Here is a 17,901-nt window from a genome sequence, read left to right as displayed (position 1 = left end):
AATAGGACAAGAAACTTGAACTGGCCCCTTGTCTTACCTTTGGTAAAACAGAACAGACGGAGGAACCCATTACCTGCATCACATCAACAGCAAAGCTGATTGAAGACTTCGAATAATCAATATCAACCTGAAGAATTGCAAATTTTATTTATTCACCCAAATTCATGATATAACATAAGCAAAGAGTCTTTTTTCAAGATCTTTGATTGCTCCATTCAAAGAAGTAGAATGGTCTCTCTCAACTAAAGCCTAATCTTCTGAAATCATCATCAGCTTCCAGTAATTGAATGAATTCAAATAATCTCAATCTGAAACTTTATTGTAGAAAGAGTAAGTGAAGCAAAAAAAGCTCAAATGATAGCAATTCCAATTATTTTAGATCACCAAATGATAGCAATTCATCATCACCAAAACAAGGTGATTACAATTGAACAAGTATATAAACTAAGTAAAGAGTTTAAACTTAAATGCTGAAAACGATAGTAAGGCTCAAGCAGGCAGCAAGCTTGATTAATTTGAGGTCTTAAACCAGTGAGCAAATGAGGGTGAGTGACATCCACCTGCAAAAAGATAAGCAAACAAATAAGAGAGTAAGAGACATAATAGTGTTATAGTGATTAAAAAAACATTACATTCATTTTTACAAAATCAAATACAACTTACAAATCTAGCTATGCAGAAGTATCATCCACGTCCTTCTCCTTCTCCACCTCAACCCCATCTTTCTCCAACTCAGCATAACCATACAGCCAATTTCAAGTTGTTATCAAAGCTTCAACATGTTTGTGCAAGAGTGAACTCCTCCACCTGTTTAAAACTCTACCACCCATGCTAAAAGAAGATTCGGAAGCAACAGTAGTAATAGGTATCGCAAGAATATCTTTAGCTATACGACCTAGACTTGGGAAAGTTGTTGATTACTCCTTCCAATAGCCTAAAATATCGAATTCCTCATCAACATTACAAGGTTTTAAAGGCAATTCTAAGTATAATTCTAATTCAGATTTACCCATGTCACCACTAGCAACATCAACAACAAAATTATGAAATCACAAATAAAAAAGATCAAAACAGAATAACCCAGAAAAGTGATTAACATATTGAATAATGATAATATTTGTCGTTATCTTACCGCATAAACTCTACTAGTCTTGCGTGGACGATATGCATCTGAATTTGAACTACCTTGGGAAGAATAAGTAGAAAGAGGATCCTTGTAATGGTTAAACTGTTGAACAAATTCATAATACACCTCCTGGACTTTTGTTTTAACCATGTGAGCTTCATACAAATCCTTGAAAAGATGTCTCAAAAATTTCAACTTAAACCGAGGATCAAGAATTGCAGCAAAAGATAATAGCACAGAGTAATCAGACCAATATTTATCAAACTTGCAACGCATAAGATCTGCCATTTCTTTGAGTTTTGGATCATCCCCTTTAGAAGCAGCCACTAATAGTGACTCAATTTTACAAATTTTGGGAACATAAAGATTTGAGGTGGGATATTCAGAACCGAAAAACAAATTAGTATTGTCATAAAAGGGTTCAAGAAAATCACACATTTTTTCTACATTTCCCATTCATGAGCAGTAAGCGCCAAGTGATAATTGCTCTCTATCCTACCGAACATTTTCAATGTCGGTAAAAGATCAAGAGCTCGACGAAGCATTAAGAAAGTAGAATTCCATCTAGTAGGAACATCCATCCATAGCTTTACACCTGTAGCTAAATTACAACTAGAAACACACTGCTGAAACCTTATAAGTCTAGCTTCAGAAGAATCAACATACTTTACATTCTCCCAAACTTTCGCAACAGATTCATCAATGACTTTCAAACCTTCTTTGATAACTAAGTTTAAGATATGGGCAGAGCATCTAACATGAAAATATTTGCCGTCAAGAGGTAATTTAGCCATTGCATCCAATTCAATTTGGAGTTTCACAACCATAGAATCCATATTACTTGCATTGTCAATAGTCATACTACAAATTTTTCTTTCAATACCCCAATCTTTGATCAAACTAAAAACCAGATTATAAATTTCATGACCATTATGGGGAGGTGGAAAATGCCTAAAGTTCAGCACCTTAGACCGTAATTTTCAGTCATTATCCACAAAATGGGCCGTAAGAGACAAATAACCACAAGTAGTACAAGTTGTCCATACATCACAAGTCAAGGACACTTTACTTGTTAAGGCCTTAAACGTATTACGAACAAATTGCTTTAACACATCATGCTCCGTCATGCACCATTTCAATATTATGTTTCTAGAAATAGTTCTAACCTTGGAATTCAAATATGTATGCAATTCCCTAAACTCCTCATGTTCAACAATACTTAAAGAATAACCATGCTTCAATATAGCTCTAGCAAATAACTTACAGTATTCTTTTTGGTCAAATTCAGATGTATTAGACTTATCTGAATCTTTATATTGTTGGCACCTATCAAGGTGTCTCTTTAGATTAGACGTACCAGTCGTACCACTATGTTTTTGGATTAATCTTTTGCAAAACTTGCATGCAGCATGTTCACCATTAATCTCAAAATTCTGCCAAATAGGAGATTGTTTTCCTTGAATTGGAGATATTGATTGATGGGGTTCAGGTGTTGGTGTAGCATTTCCAACACTCATGCGTGTAATTGATGCTTACTCAACCTCAAAGTCACCCACTACACCAAACAATAAGGCAAAGATTAGGAGTAAGATCAATAAAAATGCATAATTTATAATTAATTAGAATGAACCATACCTCTTTCAGTTGCGTAATCAAATTCATCCTCAGCCATGATAGTTTGACCCCTTTAACACCAAAACATATTAACAGATTAAACCCCTAAAATTATCATATCTAAATCTAAAAATTTGCCCAAAACGTTTTAATCCCTAAAATTATTTAAAATCAAAATGCTAAGCATAATATTAAAATGTAAAAATTAACAGATTAAACATATAAATTGTCGAAAAAAAATGTTGAATAATTATTAATCAGGAAGATTAAATGTTTAGATCCATAATTTATGAGTAAAAGGCCAACCTGAAAATTGGACCGATTACTCACTTCTTGACTCCTTGTTGAAGGTAGAATATGGGAGTGAGAATTCGAGATTGAGAGTGGGATTGTGTGAGTCTGGGAGAGGCTGAGCAGTGGTGAATTATAGCCAAGGGTGGATCTTTGAATTTTAGTATATTAGGAAAGCTAGACTCTAATGGCGAGATTTGCGACTGAGAATTTTAGTATATTAGGAGAGCTACACTCTAATGAAGGTAGAATATGGGAGTGAGAATTTGAGATTGAGAGTGAATCACTGATGATTGAATCGAACGTGATAATGACTCCAATAATGCTCCCCTTATCACTCTTCTTTTTTTATTTTCTTTTATTTTGTTAGCTAATTAAGTCATAAAGTATTAAAGTATTACATTTTTCTCCAAATAACTAACAATTTAGGATTACGCCATATCTTTTTTTTCCCTAATTCTATGAGATATTTTTCTATTTAAGCTTATTCAAATATTTTCAATAAAATTCTCTATTATCAAATGTATTACAATTTATATGTCTCAAAAAAAACCTATAAAATTTATGAATACCACTACTTTTTGGATACATGTGCATTCTTTATTTAAATTTAGTAATTACGATTTACGAATACTACTACTTTTTAGGTGCAAGTTCATTCTATATTTCAATTAAACAATTATGGTTTATGAATACTACTACTTTGTAGGTGCATGTGCCTTAATGTAGTCAATTATGGTTTACAAATATTGTTTGATCTTAGGCTTGTTCGTTTTATCTTATATTTTATATAAAAAAGATAAAAAATAAAAAAAAATCAAATCAAATAAGAAAAAGTTAAAAAAAAATTAATAATTTCGGATAATGATTAAATTGAACGTGATAACGATTGAATGCGAGCATGAGTATATGACAATGACCCTATGATAATCTGACCCAAATAATTTACCTGGACCCGATCATGACTTACCCGAACAAGAGCGGTTAAAAGGCATTTATTGGTCTTTTATTTTTCTAATTTTATTATTCATTTGCCTATTTAATCTTATTTAAATGTTTTGAATAATGCCATTTAAAAGTTTAAAAAAAATGCCATTAAAAAAAACATGAACTCAGATAAGAACTTATAAAAAATAAACAAGTTTAGATAATTTCAAATAAAATAAGTTTAGAAAAAAAATTGTTGTATTTTAACTTATCTAAACTAAACCTATTTTATCCGAATTTATATGAACTTATTATATTTTATCTAAACATGTCATCTCGAATATGAACTTATCTGAAATTGTTATCCCTAAAATAAGTGGAATCAATGTGAATAGATTAGAATAGGGTTTGAACTTATCTTCTAAAAATTTAAACTAAACCTATCTTATCTAAACTTATTAGAACTTATTACCTCGAATTTAAGATTATCTGAAATTATTTTTCTTACAATAAACGAAGTAATTGATAATGAGTAAACGTGAATGTCACTACATGAACCGTTAACAAACCGACCCAAAAAATGTACCCGAACCTGATATGACCCGATACCCAGATTAACCCAATATTTGAGACCCACCCGAACATTACCTGACTTGGAAATGATCCGACCTGATTATAACCTGTAATGTTTTGACTTGAACCAAATCCGACTTGAACCTGAAAATGACCCGACTTGTAAATGATCCGACATGATTGTTACCCGCAAATAATTGACTTGAACTGAACCCGAGAATGACCTGACTTGGAAATGACCAAACCTGATTATAACCCGCAAATTATTGACTTGAACCGAACCTGACTCAAACCCGAGAATGACCCGACTGATTATAACCCACAAATTATTGACTTGAACCGAACTTGACTCGAACCCGAGAATGATCCTAACCCGTTTTTACCCGTAAAAACCCGAATTAAACCCGACCTATTATTCACCGGACCTGTTATTAACCCAACCTAAACCCGACCCAAACCCAAAAAGATGTATGACCCGACGTTACTTGACTCAAGTATGACTCAACCCGAACCAGACCCGCATAGGTTACAACATTAAACCGAAATGACCCGACCCACACTTACCCGACCCGACCCGTTTACCCGAATTGACAGCTCCATACATGAGACATGACAACTAATTATAAGACAAAAGAAGTATTAATTTGCTTTTTTTTTTCTTTTTTTTTTTCCTGAAGTTCACGGTTCTTGTAGGATTAGCAAATTAACTGTGCATGACTACTATATTTCAAAACCAAATAATACACCATTCGACTGTCACTAACAAGGAGAAAGATAAATATATTTTACATTCCATACCTAAATATGATGAATTGATGAGAAAGAAAAAATTTTGAACACTAATCCCCCCTCCTGAGCCTCCTCTCATGCCAAAGCAAAAGAGGATCAATAACCCCATAACTAGCCACATGATTTTCTGTAACGTTTCGGCATTTTAGAGGTTGTACATCAAGGTAAGCCTCACCTTATGCTTCTCCAACTTCTGACTTGTGCTTAAACCATTAAAAGGCATTATTATATTCTTCAAATTTTAATGTACATAGAGCATCAAAAGCTTGTGATGGAATCTGTTCTCCAAGAAACAGAGTTGTTAGAAATATACAACTTGTACTTGAGGCGATAAGCTGGTGAAGCTTCTTCAAATCACGGTTTTCCTTCAACGTCTGGCATCCCTCCGGTATGAGTGGGCAAGGGAACTCCTATGAACAGCATTTAATTGTTTATATTGATGAAAAGGTTGCTAAAAAACAGAGATCAAGATTCGGCTTTCATTTGACCTGTTGGTGCGGAACCTGCAGATATTGGAGGGAAACGTCAGACAAGTACAGTAGTGGTAGAACAATTCCAAGGGTTAAGAATTCTTACCGCTTGTTTCTTGGTTGTCAAGGGGTGAACTGGCATTAAAACCCATCTGCACAACATTGTGAAGCTCGCCATCCCACGCATTAGGTAACTGTTTGATCACATACATATTAATAACCAACTTTAGAAGGGCCAAAACTAGTACCAAAAATTTGACAGCCAAAAAGATTTCTCAAAGGAGGCTCTATGTGTTATCTTTAGGCGGAAAACAGATCCAATATCAAGTTTGGTTCAGGCCACTCTTTGGTCCAGGTCGTATTCATATGATGGTTAAATTGCTTCAATTTTAGGTCGTTTGATATACTCCCTCCGCCCGCAATTATCTGCAACATTTACTAAAAATGGGTGCTCTCTATTATCTGCAACAAATTTTTTTTTTCCTCTTTTAGTAAATTTTTAACAGCAAAATGTCAATCTTACCCTTACTTAAAAATCTTAACTTTGTTTTTAATATGTTAATGACATTGACTTACCAACTAATCCCCCACCTTACCCCAGCCACCTTCGCCGCCCTACCACCAGCCCAGACGAGCACAGACCACCAACACCACCGCAATTTGTCGCCAATTCTCCATCACCTTACCCCAGCCACCGTCGCGAAATTCCAGATCTGGATTTCGTGGGTTTGGCGGTGGGTTTCGTGGGTTTGGCGGTGGGTTTCGTTGGTTTGGGGGAGGGTTTCGTGGGTTTGGAGGTGGGTTTTGTGGGTTTGGTGTTGGTTTTCGGGGGTTTGGTGGTGGGTTTCGAGGGTTTGTAGGTGGTTTCGGGGGTGTTGGCGGTGGGTTTCGAGGGTTTGGTGGTGGTTTCTGGGGTTTGGTGGTGGGTTTCGGGGGTTTGTAAGTGCTTTCGGGGGTTTGGTGGTGGGTTTCGGGGGTGTTGGTGGTGGGTTTCGAGGGTTTGGTGGTGGTTGCGAGGGTTTGGTGGTGGGTTTCGGGGGTTTGGTGGTGGTGGTTTGTGGGGTGTTGGTGGTTCTTAGGGTGGCGCGGTGGTTCGGTGTTCGTAAGTGGTGGTTGTTCTTCATTGTTTAATTGTATGTTTTAATCTAATTTGGTTTAATTATTCCTTCTCTCTCCTCTTACTTTTCAATAATCTTGCTTAAGAAGTTTTGCCTAGGAGTCCGCAAAACCGTCCTTTGGTGCAGATAATCCCGGGCGGAGGGAGTACTATTTTGGTCGGGTAATATTTGAATTTGTTATCAATTAACAAATCACAGTATGATAAAACGAGCAATGATATAATGATATGTCGATATATTTTCTGGATCAATTTGCTTATATCTGTGTTTGTAAAATTGGGCACAGTTTGGATTAACGTTGCGTGAATCACTGTTTCAGACAGATCAGGAATTGGAAATGGGTCAGATTGAGACATTCACTTGATAGAACACGCTTACCTGCAAAGCGGATTCCTTGTACCCTCCTCCCATATTTGATAATTGCGAACTAATCACCCTCCTCAGTATATCAGAAGAGGTTCCAGAGCCAGGTAGACTGGGAGGCATAATGGATGGCTGAGTTTGATTAAGGGAAGGGTAAGGCATTTGAATCTCTGGAGAATACGCAAGACCAGAAGAAGGACCAGCTCTTGCTGAAAACATCTGCTGTAAAATTAAAAAAAAATCATATAGCATCAGGAAAACCAGGTTTGTTATAAGTCTGTTCACAAATGCACTTCATTCAGACAATTAAAAAGCATTTGATTGTACTCACATCTTTTGCGAGAAGACGCTCAATATTGAAGTCCAGTCTAGGGTTAACTGTTGCTAGTTTCATTGATAAAAACTGGGGTTAAAAAACAGAACAAAAGAAACATAAGCCATGATGTTTGAAGAAATATATGTGAAGATAGTTGCAGACAGTTGGAAAATTCATGCATTAGAATAATTATACAAAATTTATCAAACCAGTAGAAAGAAAAACAATATCCTGAAAGGTCAGTGTTGGAGCCAAAGACATAACACATTGGTGCATTGAAGTATACAGAAACAACCAAGAACTGAAAGTAAGACAAGGTAAAAATCATAAGATAAATCATATTCGGAATTCTGTACCTCAACCTGCCGCTGTAATGATTGTACGTAATTAATTATTTCATCTAGCATAACTGCTTTACCCGTGACCTGCAAAACAGAGCTTTAGTTGAGAGTTCCAAAAGATGAAACCCACGGGATTAGTAGGTTCAGAAATTACCTTACTGCAGCCAGGAACAAGGTCTTGAAGAAATTTCATCCTCTCGCTGATTTTTTCTCTCCTAACCTATAATCAAGATAAATGATCATTGATCATCATTCCATCAGTAAAAAAGATAGAGAGACACTAATATCCTACTAGTATAATCACTAAGAAAATCCTTACCCTTTCTGCTAGACTATGACTGTTAGTAGCCTGCCCTCTTCGTGCTCTCACATGTATATATTCTTCCTTTGCTGAATCAGAAGCCTGAGAACTCTGTTTGACATGTTTTCCATTTGACTTATTGCCAGTTGGTGTTAAATTCTGTTCTCCCTTCTGTTGAATTTCTGAAATGTTCTTCCTAGTTTCATCGGAATGCTGCTGAGTTCCATTGGATCGCTCAGCCTCAGCATCCTAAAGTGAAAAGCAAATCAATACCGTATAAAATATAAATCGACAATAAGCAGCAAAAACTAAAGCATAGAGTAGCTTTTGTTACCTGATTACCCCTTTTTCTTTTCTTTGCACCCGCAGTTTTAGCTGTTAAAGGTACCCCTTCCTCTTGGGCAGCACCACCACTAAACTCAGGTTCATCAGAGTCATTTCCAGACATAGAAACAGCTTGCTTAGCCTCTTCATGGGACCTTTCTAACATTGTCTCGTTTTTGGGCGAATTCCCTTCCACAGCCCCACGTTCTGGAGTCACGGAAACATCTTTGGAGGTTTCAGCTAAGCTTGCCTCTGGATTTTGAGGATGTCCACCAGCCAAGGTCTTATAGGCATTTCCTGGCAAGACCTCTTGTGGACTTTGCATCATTGCCCCCCCTCGAACATAAGGACTATCAGACTGATGGATGCCTAAAGGATTCAACATATCTCCAAAATGCCCCCCACTGAAGCTAGAAAACCGAGCCGCACGCTCAATGAAAGCAGAGTCTGCAGGAAACTGAGATAGGCTATGAGGCAACATCCCTGACATGCTTGGTAAATATAAGCCACTTTTGAGCATTGATAGTGGATCAGAAACGCCTGCACCATTATGAACATTCATTTCGCTGAAGCCTAAGGGCGCTGTGTTAACAGAATGTTCCCAAACTGTTGGACTAAATGAATCCACCATTGAACCGGAGGAACAGGAAGGACCAACTGCATCTCCACAAACAGCCATAGAATTCCCACTCGACACCAAACCCATTGATGAATTAGCATAATTAGGAATATCATATCGCCAATCAGCTGATATACCAGGGGGGTGGTAACTCAAGGGTTCTTCATTCCTCTTCTCAACTTCCAATTTATCTTTATCATTCATTTCCATACCAACTTCAAACTATCAACAACAGTCCTAAACAAACCAACAATAGACCTATTTTCTTCTTCCCTACCCTTTTTAATCCTTAAAGGTTTTCGGATTTTGTTCCCAATAATTCTAACTTCTAAGTTCAAAAACAGGCAGGAGAAAGAACCAAAAACCCCTCACAAGAAACCCAATTTCCTAATTGAATTAAGATCAGAAACCTGAAAAGCCAACAATAACCCACCAAAAATTCAAACTCAAAAATCAAATGAAACAATACAAAAGAACCATTTGGAAATTAAGTTTAAAAAACAAGCAAAAAAAAGTTTAAGAAGACAATGACAAAGATTCCCGTCCCCCACCACCACACACAACGACCATAATAAGCTCAATGAACCCAAAGAAATGCTACTATTGTAGACTGACAAACTTGCTACGGCACTAGTTATAGCAAAACCAGATAATAGAAGGAAAGAGTAAAGTCATGTTACCTACTTCAATCAATGAAGTGATAGCAACATAGCATCATTAAAACGAAACCCCAGTGTACCTATCTATTCGAAATAAAACACGAAACCAAACACAAACACGACTCGTTTACCCGAATTGCCAAGTCTAATAGCAACATAACATCATTAAAACGAAACCCCAGTGTACCCACCTCATGTACTGAGATCAACACCACAATGTTAACAGCCAAACAACAACTTCTATAAAAGCAATGACTGAACTAAACATGTACAGCAACTAAAAATGGTACTCACCAATTAATACTCAATAAGAATCTATTCAAACACCCAGAAATTGCAGAAAAAGACTATAAGTGCAGTCAATTTGTACCAATTCATTGATTTCAGCATATTAAACACTCGTAACACCCTCAGAAATTGAAGAAAATAAAAATTAAAATTAACATAAACCCTAGTCAGAGCAAATTAATACCCCTCTTTTTTCTCTGAATCATAAAGAAATTGAACTAAAAGTGGGAAGATAAAAGATACCCATTTCAGATTCTGAGCTACTTTTAGTACTCTGACCTCCGTTGAAGCTTTTTACTGGAGAAACTTTATTGAATTTTGGCTTCTTTTTTTTTTTTGGGCTTCAAAATTTCACCTTCCTCTTTCTTTTTCTTCTGATTTTATATGATTTTTGAATTGCCCAGAAGCTGATATTTTGTGTACTAAAAGTCCAGGAAAAAATAATTAGTTGGTAAGAAAAGAAAATTAAGCAAAAGTTAATGTAAAATTTAGTAGAGAGAGAAAGAAGAGAAGCTAGAGAGAGAAAAGAGAAAGAGTAATGGCAAAGGTCCTGCATTTATACCCACGCCTGCATTAAAAAGAGAGCTCTTGATGATTAACCACCGCCACTGCTACTGTCAACATAATTAATTGCTTTTAATTAAGACCAAAGTTTACCTTAATGGATTAATCACAAGTTTTTACTTAAATAATTGATGATGTACATGTATGTATTCTCCTAAGAGAATGAGGGATAGCTCAAGTGGTTAGAGCACCCCTCCCGATTTTAAGAGATCTTGGAATCGATTTTCATTACCCGCCTTTGTAATTTTTAAACACCAAAAAAACATGTATTTATCCTCCTTGCCACTAACGCCATGTTCTTTTTAAGCGGAACTGAACTGAATAAAGAGTCGAAACCTTACATTAGTTATATTGATTGATGCATAATTTTACTATACATTCTTAGTAAGAAGAATATTGCATAGTTAACCTTTAACATTACAGAAGTTACATACCTGTAAGTATATAGCAGTGTAACATACTCCCTTTCATCCCTATTTATGTCCCATGCTATTTCACTTAGGGAAATTTTTCAAACATTGTCTCACTTTCTTTTACCTGTATAATAAAATGTCTCGTCATTAATCTCACTTGCATACGCTAGTAAAAGTTAAAAAGACAATATATTGTCTTAGTGCAATCCTTAGTACTGCGTACGAAGTAAAACTCATTTTGCCTATGAGACAAACAGCTAAAAACAAAGGAAGTATATTAATACGCATTATTTACACTTGGTAGGAAGGTTGTTCGATCCCCCGCATCAATTGGGAGGGGATTAAAACTTAAACATCCAAAACTGAGCCTTGAATTCGGATTTGCCCAAAGCAAAGGATGAAACGGATGATACACCAAAAAAAATAAAAAATAAAAAATAAAAATAAAACATTATTTACGCAACATTAAAGGTTTAGTACTCCGGACTCCGGAGTATTACCACTTTGTTTCGTACCAGACTACTAGTATAATTGACTATAAGACTAGTTGTACGTGTGATATTATAAAAAATAATTAAAGTCTAGTTGATTGTATGTATTCTTATGTGTGAACTTTAGGATTAAAAAAATATTAAAAAAGTACTAAGTGTAATTATGCTAATTGCTAGCTCTAGGCTAGCAACTGACATTGCCAACTTTCAGATTTGTAGATTTTCTGTAATCTTATGGCATTGTCCTTCTTAACCATCTGGGGAGAAGAGCTATTACCAATTCTTTTATTTGAATATTTGTTTGTTTGGTCAACATACAAGTTCTTGACCATCTTCTCCAAACCCCAAGTACGCTACTTTTATTGTTTTTCTATTTCTTTTTATTCGTTTTCCTCCCCTTTTTCTTCATTGTTGGTTTTCCTTAGGGTGCTCATAAAAGGTCTTGACTATGTTCACCAAGTGGTCATCTTTGTCAAATCCATCAAGATATAAATTTATTTTTAGTTACTCTGCAGTAAATTTTATTTATATATTCCTCTTGATATAATGTACAATATAGCTTTGAGAGAATACTTTCTTAACTAGCGTAGTGTATTTTTCTTTAAGAAAAAAAAAAAAAAAAGACTAGCTAGCTTTGTTGGTTAACATTTTAAGAAACGAAATCGAATAGATGAATTTTGTTTTTTTAACAGTTGCAGAATAATACTTAGATTAAATATAATAGTTGAATTCATTGGATTTAGATGCTAAGTCTTATACTTTGAGTAGTACAAGTGAGTTCAAGTAGAGTAACTTTTGATTGTAATGTCAATTGATTTATTATGGATCAATGGATTATAAATCAATCTCAATCATATCTAATTTCAAAAGCATTAGTTCATATCATGTCAATTTTTTAGGTTATTTAATTTCAAGTAACGATTAAGTCATTAAGATTAGTTGTGTTAGGTCTAATTAAAACCTAGTTGTTGGTGGCTTAATTTACATCACTATTGTATGCTCTAGAAAACTCATTATGTTTCCTTTTCTTACTCACATTTCAAGAAATAGACATCACTCTTATATATTCTCTTAAGCTTTGAAATATTGGCCAATACTAAGTATAGTGTAGGTGTAGGGAGTTGTTTTAACTCAAGTGAGTGCATATGGTGTAAGATACTCCTCATAATTGATTTATAAGAATTTGATTTACTATCCTTACCAAAAAGATACACTTTAATTTTCTTATAAAGATCATATGATAGAATATCATAAAGAACTTGTGTTAGTCTATGGGAACTAATTGTGTTCCTAAAGCACATTCATTGCAATTGGCTTCATTCCAATTAGAGGGTTCAACTATATGTTATGCTAATACACATTGGCTTGGCCAGGTCCTTTTAACTATTGGTATTTATTTGCTTTTTAAAGTTTCAAAGGGTAATTTCACTATGTCCCTAAAAAAAGATTTTTTTTCCCTCTTTGTGGAGTACATAAATCTAGGAATTCGATGATTTCTAAAGAAACTGCTTTTTCTCCAATGACCATTTTTTCTCGTGCTAAAAAATTTTACCATGAAGGGCATTTCTGTTTGTTCTTGTCTTGGCTCTTTGGATACTCCTGTTCTCATTTATTCTTCTTGTCCTACCCCTAGTTAGGAGTATTTGCCCCCCCCCCCCCGTGTTATTAAAATAAATTTTGATAGTACTGTTCAAGGTGATTCAGGGGTTGTAAGCATTGTTCTAAGAGATTACAAGGAAAACAATGTTTGTAGTCGCTCTTTTAATATTGGTATGAGTACTTTGCTTATTGGGGAAACTACCACCCTTAGTAATGGTCTTAAACTGGCATAGGCATATAAGTTTAGTACCCGTGGAAAATTCAGGTATTGACAGAAGACGTTAAGAGCTGCTTCGAAATTTCACTTCTATTAATTTTCGCCACATTTGAGGGTAATAGAAAAGGCAAACTACGTTGCTTCTGCTTGTAGGTCATTTTATATAAGCTCACCAAGAATCGATTCATTTAAATATGTAAATTTTTTTATTTTTATTCTGATAAGTTAGGGTATAATATTGAGAGAAGACTATCCTAACTACTTGCTTACCTTTTCGTTCAAAAAAAATCATTGTAGATTGCATCCAATTCCGATAATTCTTTATATTCCTTCATTTTATTTACAATTGTTCCATATTTACTATTGCATATTCGTATGTACTTCCTCCGTTTTTTTAGTTGACACGTTTTGACTTTATCACAATTCACACACTTCCTTTTGACTGTATTTTGTGATTCATACATAATGAAAAATATAGTCATGTTGAACCTTGTTAGATTCGTCACGATATATATTTTTAAAATATCAATTTTTTATAATTTTTGCTTATCAGTAACTAAAGATATTTATGGTTAGATTTGTGCTTTAACAAACATGACTTAAGAAATGTGTCAACTAGAGGTGGCTAGTGGGCCGGGTTAGACCCAGCCCACCAGAATCCGCATGCCTGGTGGGTCAAGTGGGTCCGACCCGATTTCAACCCGGCACAGCTCGAATTTAACTCAGGTTGTGTCGTGGGTCCAAAATTTTCGACACAACCCATTTCAACCCAACTCGTTGTAACCCATTTGATTCGACCCAACTCGCACAACCCATTTTGATCCATTTAATTCGACACACCTAGCCTGTGAACCCACCTAACCCGACCCAACCTCGCACAACCTAGCCCACCTTGCATGCCCAACTCGCACAGCCCACAACTCAGCCCACCCACACGCACGACCCACCTAACCTGCACGTCCCACCCACCCAACCCGCATGGCCCGCCTAGCCTAACAACCATTTTTCAAAAATAACGGCTAGTTTTTTGTATTATACCGGCTATTTTTTTAAGTGTATGATTATCCCTTCAATTTTTCCTATAAATACCAATTCCATTTCACTCAAATTTCCACACAACTCGAGCTTTCTTTCTCTCTTACTCAAAAATTCTTAATTGTTCTCAAATTCTCAAGTGTTATTTAGTGTTATATAGAGTTTTGTTTTTGTAAAAATCTCCTTAATATTTTTATTAGTATTCTTAAGATTCTAAAAAAAAAGTTCTTCTCCGTATTATAATTAGTAATCATAAAAAAAAGGGGGGGCTCAAGAGGAGGAATGGGAAGGAGTCAAAGTGGTGGTCGAAGTGGTGGCCAAAGGAGTGGTGGTGCAAATTTTTCGTATGAAATTAATACGGAAAATTTAAACCAATTTGTCAATGAATATGGAGATTATGGTTTAGGAGATGGGCAAAATATTCAAACGTCTCCACCACAACATTTCTCCCACCAATCATCGAGTTCAACTATGCCACCTCCATTGCAACCAACATCTCAACCTTCATCTCAAGGTAATTTTTAATTTAATTTTTATTGTTATGAGTATTTAAAAAAACTACTATTAATGATTATAAAGTTAGTTTAGTTGCCAATTTTCTATGATTTATAATTACCATGAAAAATGCGTTTAAATAATTATAATTAAAATATTTAAAATTAAAAAGCTTATTTTCATGAATAGCGTTTAAAAATTAATTTCAATAATTTGATTTATGAAAGGTGGTGGCGGCGAAAGTAGAGGTCGAGCACAATTTTCTTGGGTGTGGAAACATTTTGAATGAGTTGAGGTCACACCCTCGGGATAGCAACCCGGTCAACCAAAGAGGTTCACGTGTACATGCTTAGTTTGCAAGGCGCTAGGTGCAAATGTCAAGTCATGTAGTTGGAAAATGGGAGATGGAACCGGAACCTTGAGTCGGTATTTGCAAAATAAACACGACTTGTTCGAAAATGGCCCCCGTCCTTCGAGGGGTGGGATGCCCGTCCAAACACAATTGGGTGGATACATGAACCATTTACCCAGCGGAGGTACACCTTTCATTTATAATAAATATAGAATGATTGATGAAGTGATCGAGTACTTTAGTTAATTCTAATGAATACCCTTTTAGTTATGGTGAAAATGCAAACGTTGAGCATTTTAATGAAGTTGCATTACAACCTGCATTTACTCGTGTCCCCCGAAATACCCTAAGACATTATACACAAACTTCTTATAATAAGTATAGGAGTGGTTTGATTGAATTATTTCGTACTTTTGATGGTCGTGTTAGTTTTACAAGTGATACATGGACTTCTAGTTTTGGCGAACCTTTTCTTTGCATCACTGCTCATTGGGTGGATGATGATTGGTTTATTAAAAAAACGTATACTATGTTCTCAAGCTATGGAAGAAAGGCATACCAGTTTTAACATCAAAGTTTGTATTTTGGTTTTTTTAAAAGAATTTCACTTGAATAATAAAGTTTTTTCTTTGTCTCTTGATAATGAAACCGCAAACACAAGGTGTATTAACTATTTGAAAAATGACTCCGAGTTGCATTTGTTGTTGGGTGGTAGTCTCTTGCATGTTAGATGTTGTGCTCATATTTTGAATTTTTCTGTTCAAGAGGGTCTCGCTGAGTTGCAACCATTGCTAAACCCAATTAGAACAGTTATAAAATGGATTAGGATTACTCAGTCAGTTAGAAGAAAGTACGTAGCTATGAGTAAAGAGAGAGGTTTTAAGAAAAGACAATGGTCTATTGATACCCCTACCCGTTGGAATTCTACTTTCAATTTGTTGAATGATGCTATAAAGTATCGTGACATTTTGACCCAACTTTACAATGAGACTCGTGTTGATCCTACTGAGTTAATAACCGAAAGTCATTGGACTAATGCTTCTTTTGTTCGTGATATTTTAAATGTTTTTGATAATGCAACTTATATTTTCTCTTATATTTATGAGCCTAACATTTATTTAGTCATAATTGAGTGTGTTAAAGTTGTTCACACCATCGAAGAGCATATGAAGATTGATGGACTCCGTCCCATTCTTGATAGCATGAAACGTAAGTGGTATACTTATTTTAGTGAATTTCCAATTATTTATGGAATTGCTGCTATTCTTGACCCCGGTGTCAAAGCTGAAAGTTTGGAAAATCTTTTAGAATTTTATTATACAAGTTTAAGTATTGATTATGATGTTAGTGAATATATTAACAAATGCAAATCTGTTTTGGGAGACTTTATGATCATATGCATCAATTTATGGTTTTGATTTAGCAACACCAACTACTACTAGCACTTCCGATTCTAGATTTGGTTTTCTTGATAAAGTTATGAAAAAAAAAAAACACACAAAGCATCTACATCATTCTCATCATCATCTTTTTCAACACTTGCTATTAATGATTAATTGTCATATCAACATGAGACTAACTTGTCGAGAATTGCAAAAGATATACTTGCAGTTCCTGCTTCATCCGTTGCTTCCGAGTTTGCTTTTAGTGCAGGTAGAAGAGTGTTAGATGAAAAAAGATCTCGCTTAACTCCGGAAAGCTAAGCATTCAAATTTGTGTTTGTAAGAAAGATTGTGATCAAGCTGAAGGAAAAACTCAAGGTTTAAAGGAAGACGAAGACAATGAAGATGATCTAGTGATGATATTGGAGTCGTCAACGGATGATGTAGCTTCCGGGGATGATGATGCAACAAACATGCGTGGCTAGAAAAGTCTAAATCAGGTACGAGAACTACGTGGGCTTTAATTCTTTCGGGATACGTAGGCAACTTATTTTTCGAAAATTACAATTTAATTGCAAAATTAAATTTTAGTTTTCTAAAGATAGGTCCAAGCCCCCCTCCCCCCAAATTCCAAAAGAAGTACAATATAAGAACTACGTTGGCTTTGATTCCTTATTTATGATATAAGGATACATAGACATCTTACTTAAGAGCAACTGAGCAAGCCATCACATTGTTAATTTTGTAAAAATTAAAACACCACACAACCCATTTAGCCATTTGGCCCACCTGACTCTAACCCACGAACCCACCCGACCCTAACACACGAACCTAGCTCAACCCAAACCCACCAATCCCACTAACCCACGCTTCGACCCACCCTAGCCTACCTCGACTTACCCTAACCCACTAACCCAACTTGACCTACCCTAACCCATGAACCCAGCTCGACCCACCCACGACCCGTCTAACCCACGAACCCAGCTCAACCCACCCACGACCCGTCTAACCCACGAACCCAGATCGACCCACCCATGACCCGTCTAACCCACGAACCTAACCCTGGTGTGTCTAACTTCTCCGACCCAACCCACGACCCGGCCCACCCTACCTTACATGTGTCATGTCGTGTGTCATGAAACCCCAATCCGCGACCCATCTAACCCTAACCTAGCTCGCACAACTCGCATGGTGGACACTTCTAGTGTCAACGTACTAAAAAGAAATGGAGTAA

The 17,901-nt window shown here is 35.8% G+C and overlaps 1 protein-coding gene across 3 annotated transcripts; it reads right to left on the bottom strand.

Moving 5' to 3' along the window:
- Positions 1–5,156: 5,156 nt before the first annotated feature.
- On the bottom strand, positions 5,157–10,672 carry LOC110686047 (transcription factor bHLH49-like). 3 transcript variants are annotated; one of them, XM_021862619.1, is made up of 10 exons: positions 10,363–10,672; positions 8,564–9,582; positions 8,248–8,478; positions 8,083–8,148; positions 7,944–8,012; positions 7,603–7,674; positions 7,287–7,490; positions 5,897–5,984; positions 5,809–5,823; positions 5,157–5,730 (listed from the first exon to the last, which is right to left on the bottom strand). In XM_021862619.1, the coding sequence occupies exons 2-10, from the start codon at positions 9,380–9,382 to the stop codon at positions 5,675–5,677; spliced, it is 1,620 nt and encodes a 539-aa protein (XP_021718311.1). In that variant the 5' UTR covers positions 9,383–9,582; positions 10,363–10,672; the 3' UTR covers positions 5,157–5,674. The 3 variants fall into 3 exon arrangements, with proteins under 3 accessions (XP_021718311.1, XP_021718309.1, XP_021718310.1); XM_021862617.1 differs by having other exon boundaries at positions 7,287–7,493; positions 10,363–10,668; XM_021862618.1 differs by having other exon boundaries at positions 7,287–7,493; positions 10,399–10,668.
- Between the last annotated feature and the right edge of the window lie 7,229 nt (positions 10,673–17,901).

This window comes from Chenopodium quinoa, unplaced genomic scaffold (genome assembly GCF_001683475.1).
Source record: "Chenopodium quinoa cultivar QQ74 unplaced genomic scaffold, ASM168347v1, whole genome shotgun sequence".
Classification (NCBI taxonomy): Eukaryota; Viridiplantae; Streptophyta; class Magnoliopsida; order Caryophyllales; family Amaranthaceae; genus Chenopodium; species Chenopodium quinoa.
The sequence above is the reverse complement of the archived record's forward strand: the minus strand, read 5'-3'. Positions and strand labels throughout refer to the sequence as shown.

Bases quoted from the DNA above. Each gene is read 5' to 3' on its own strand.
- LOC110686047 (XM_021862617.1), bottom strand. From the start codon at position 9,382: ATGGAAATGAATGATAAAGATAAATTGGAAGTTGAGAAGAGGAATGAA. The intron at 8,479-8,563 runs GTAACAAAAGCT...TTTTCACTTTAG, and splicing joins AAAGAAAAAGGGGTAATCAG to GATGCTGAGGCTGAGCGATC. The intron at 7,675-7,943 runs GTACAGAATTCC...TTTTAACCCCAG, and splicing joins CATTACAGCGGCAGGTTGAG to TTTTTATCAATGAAACTAGC.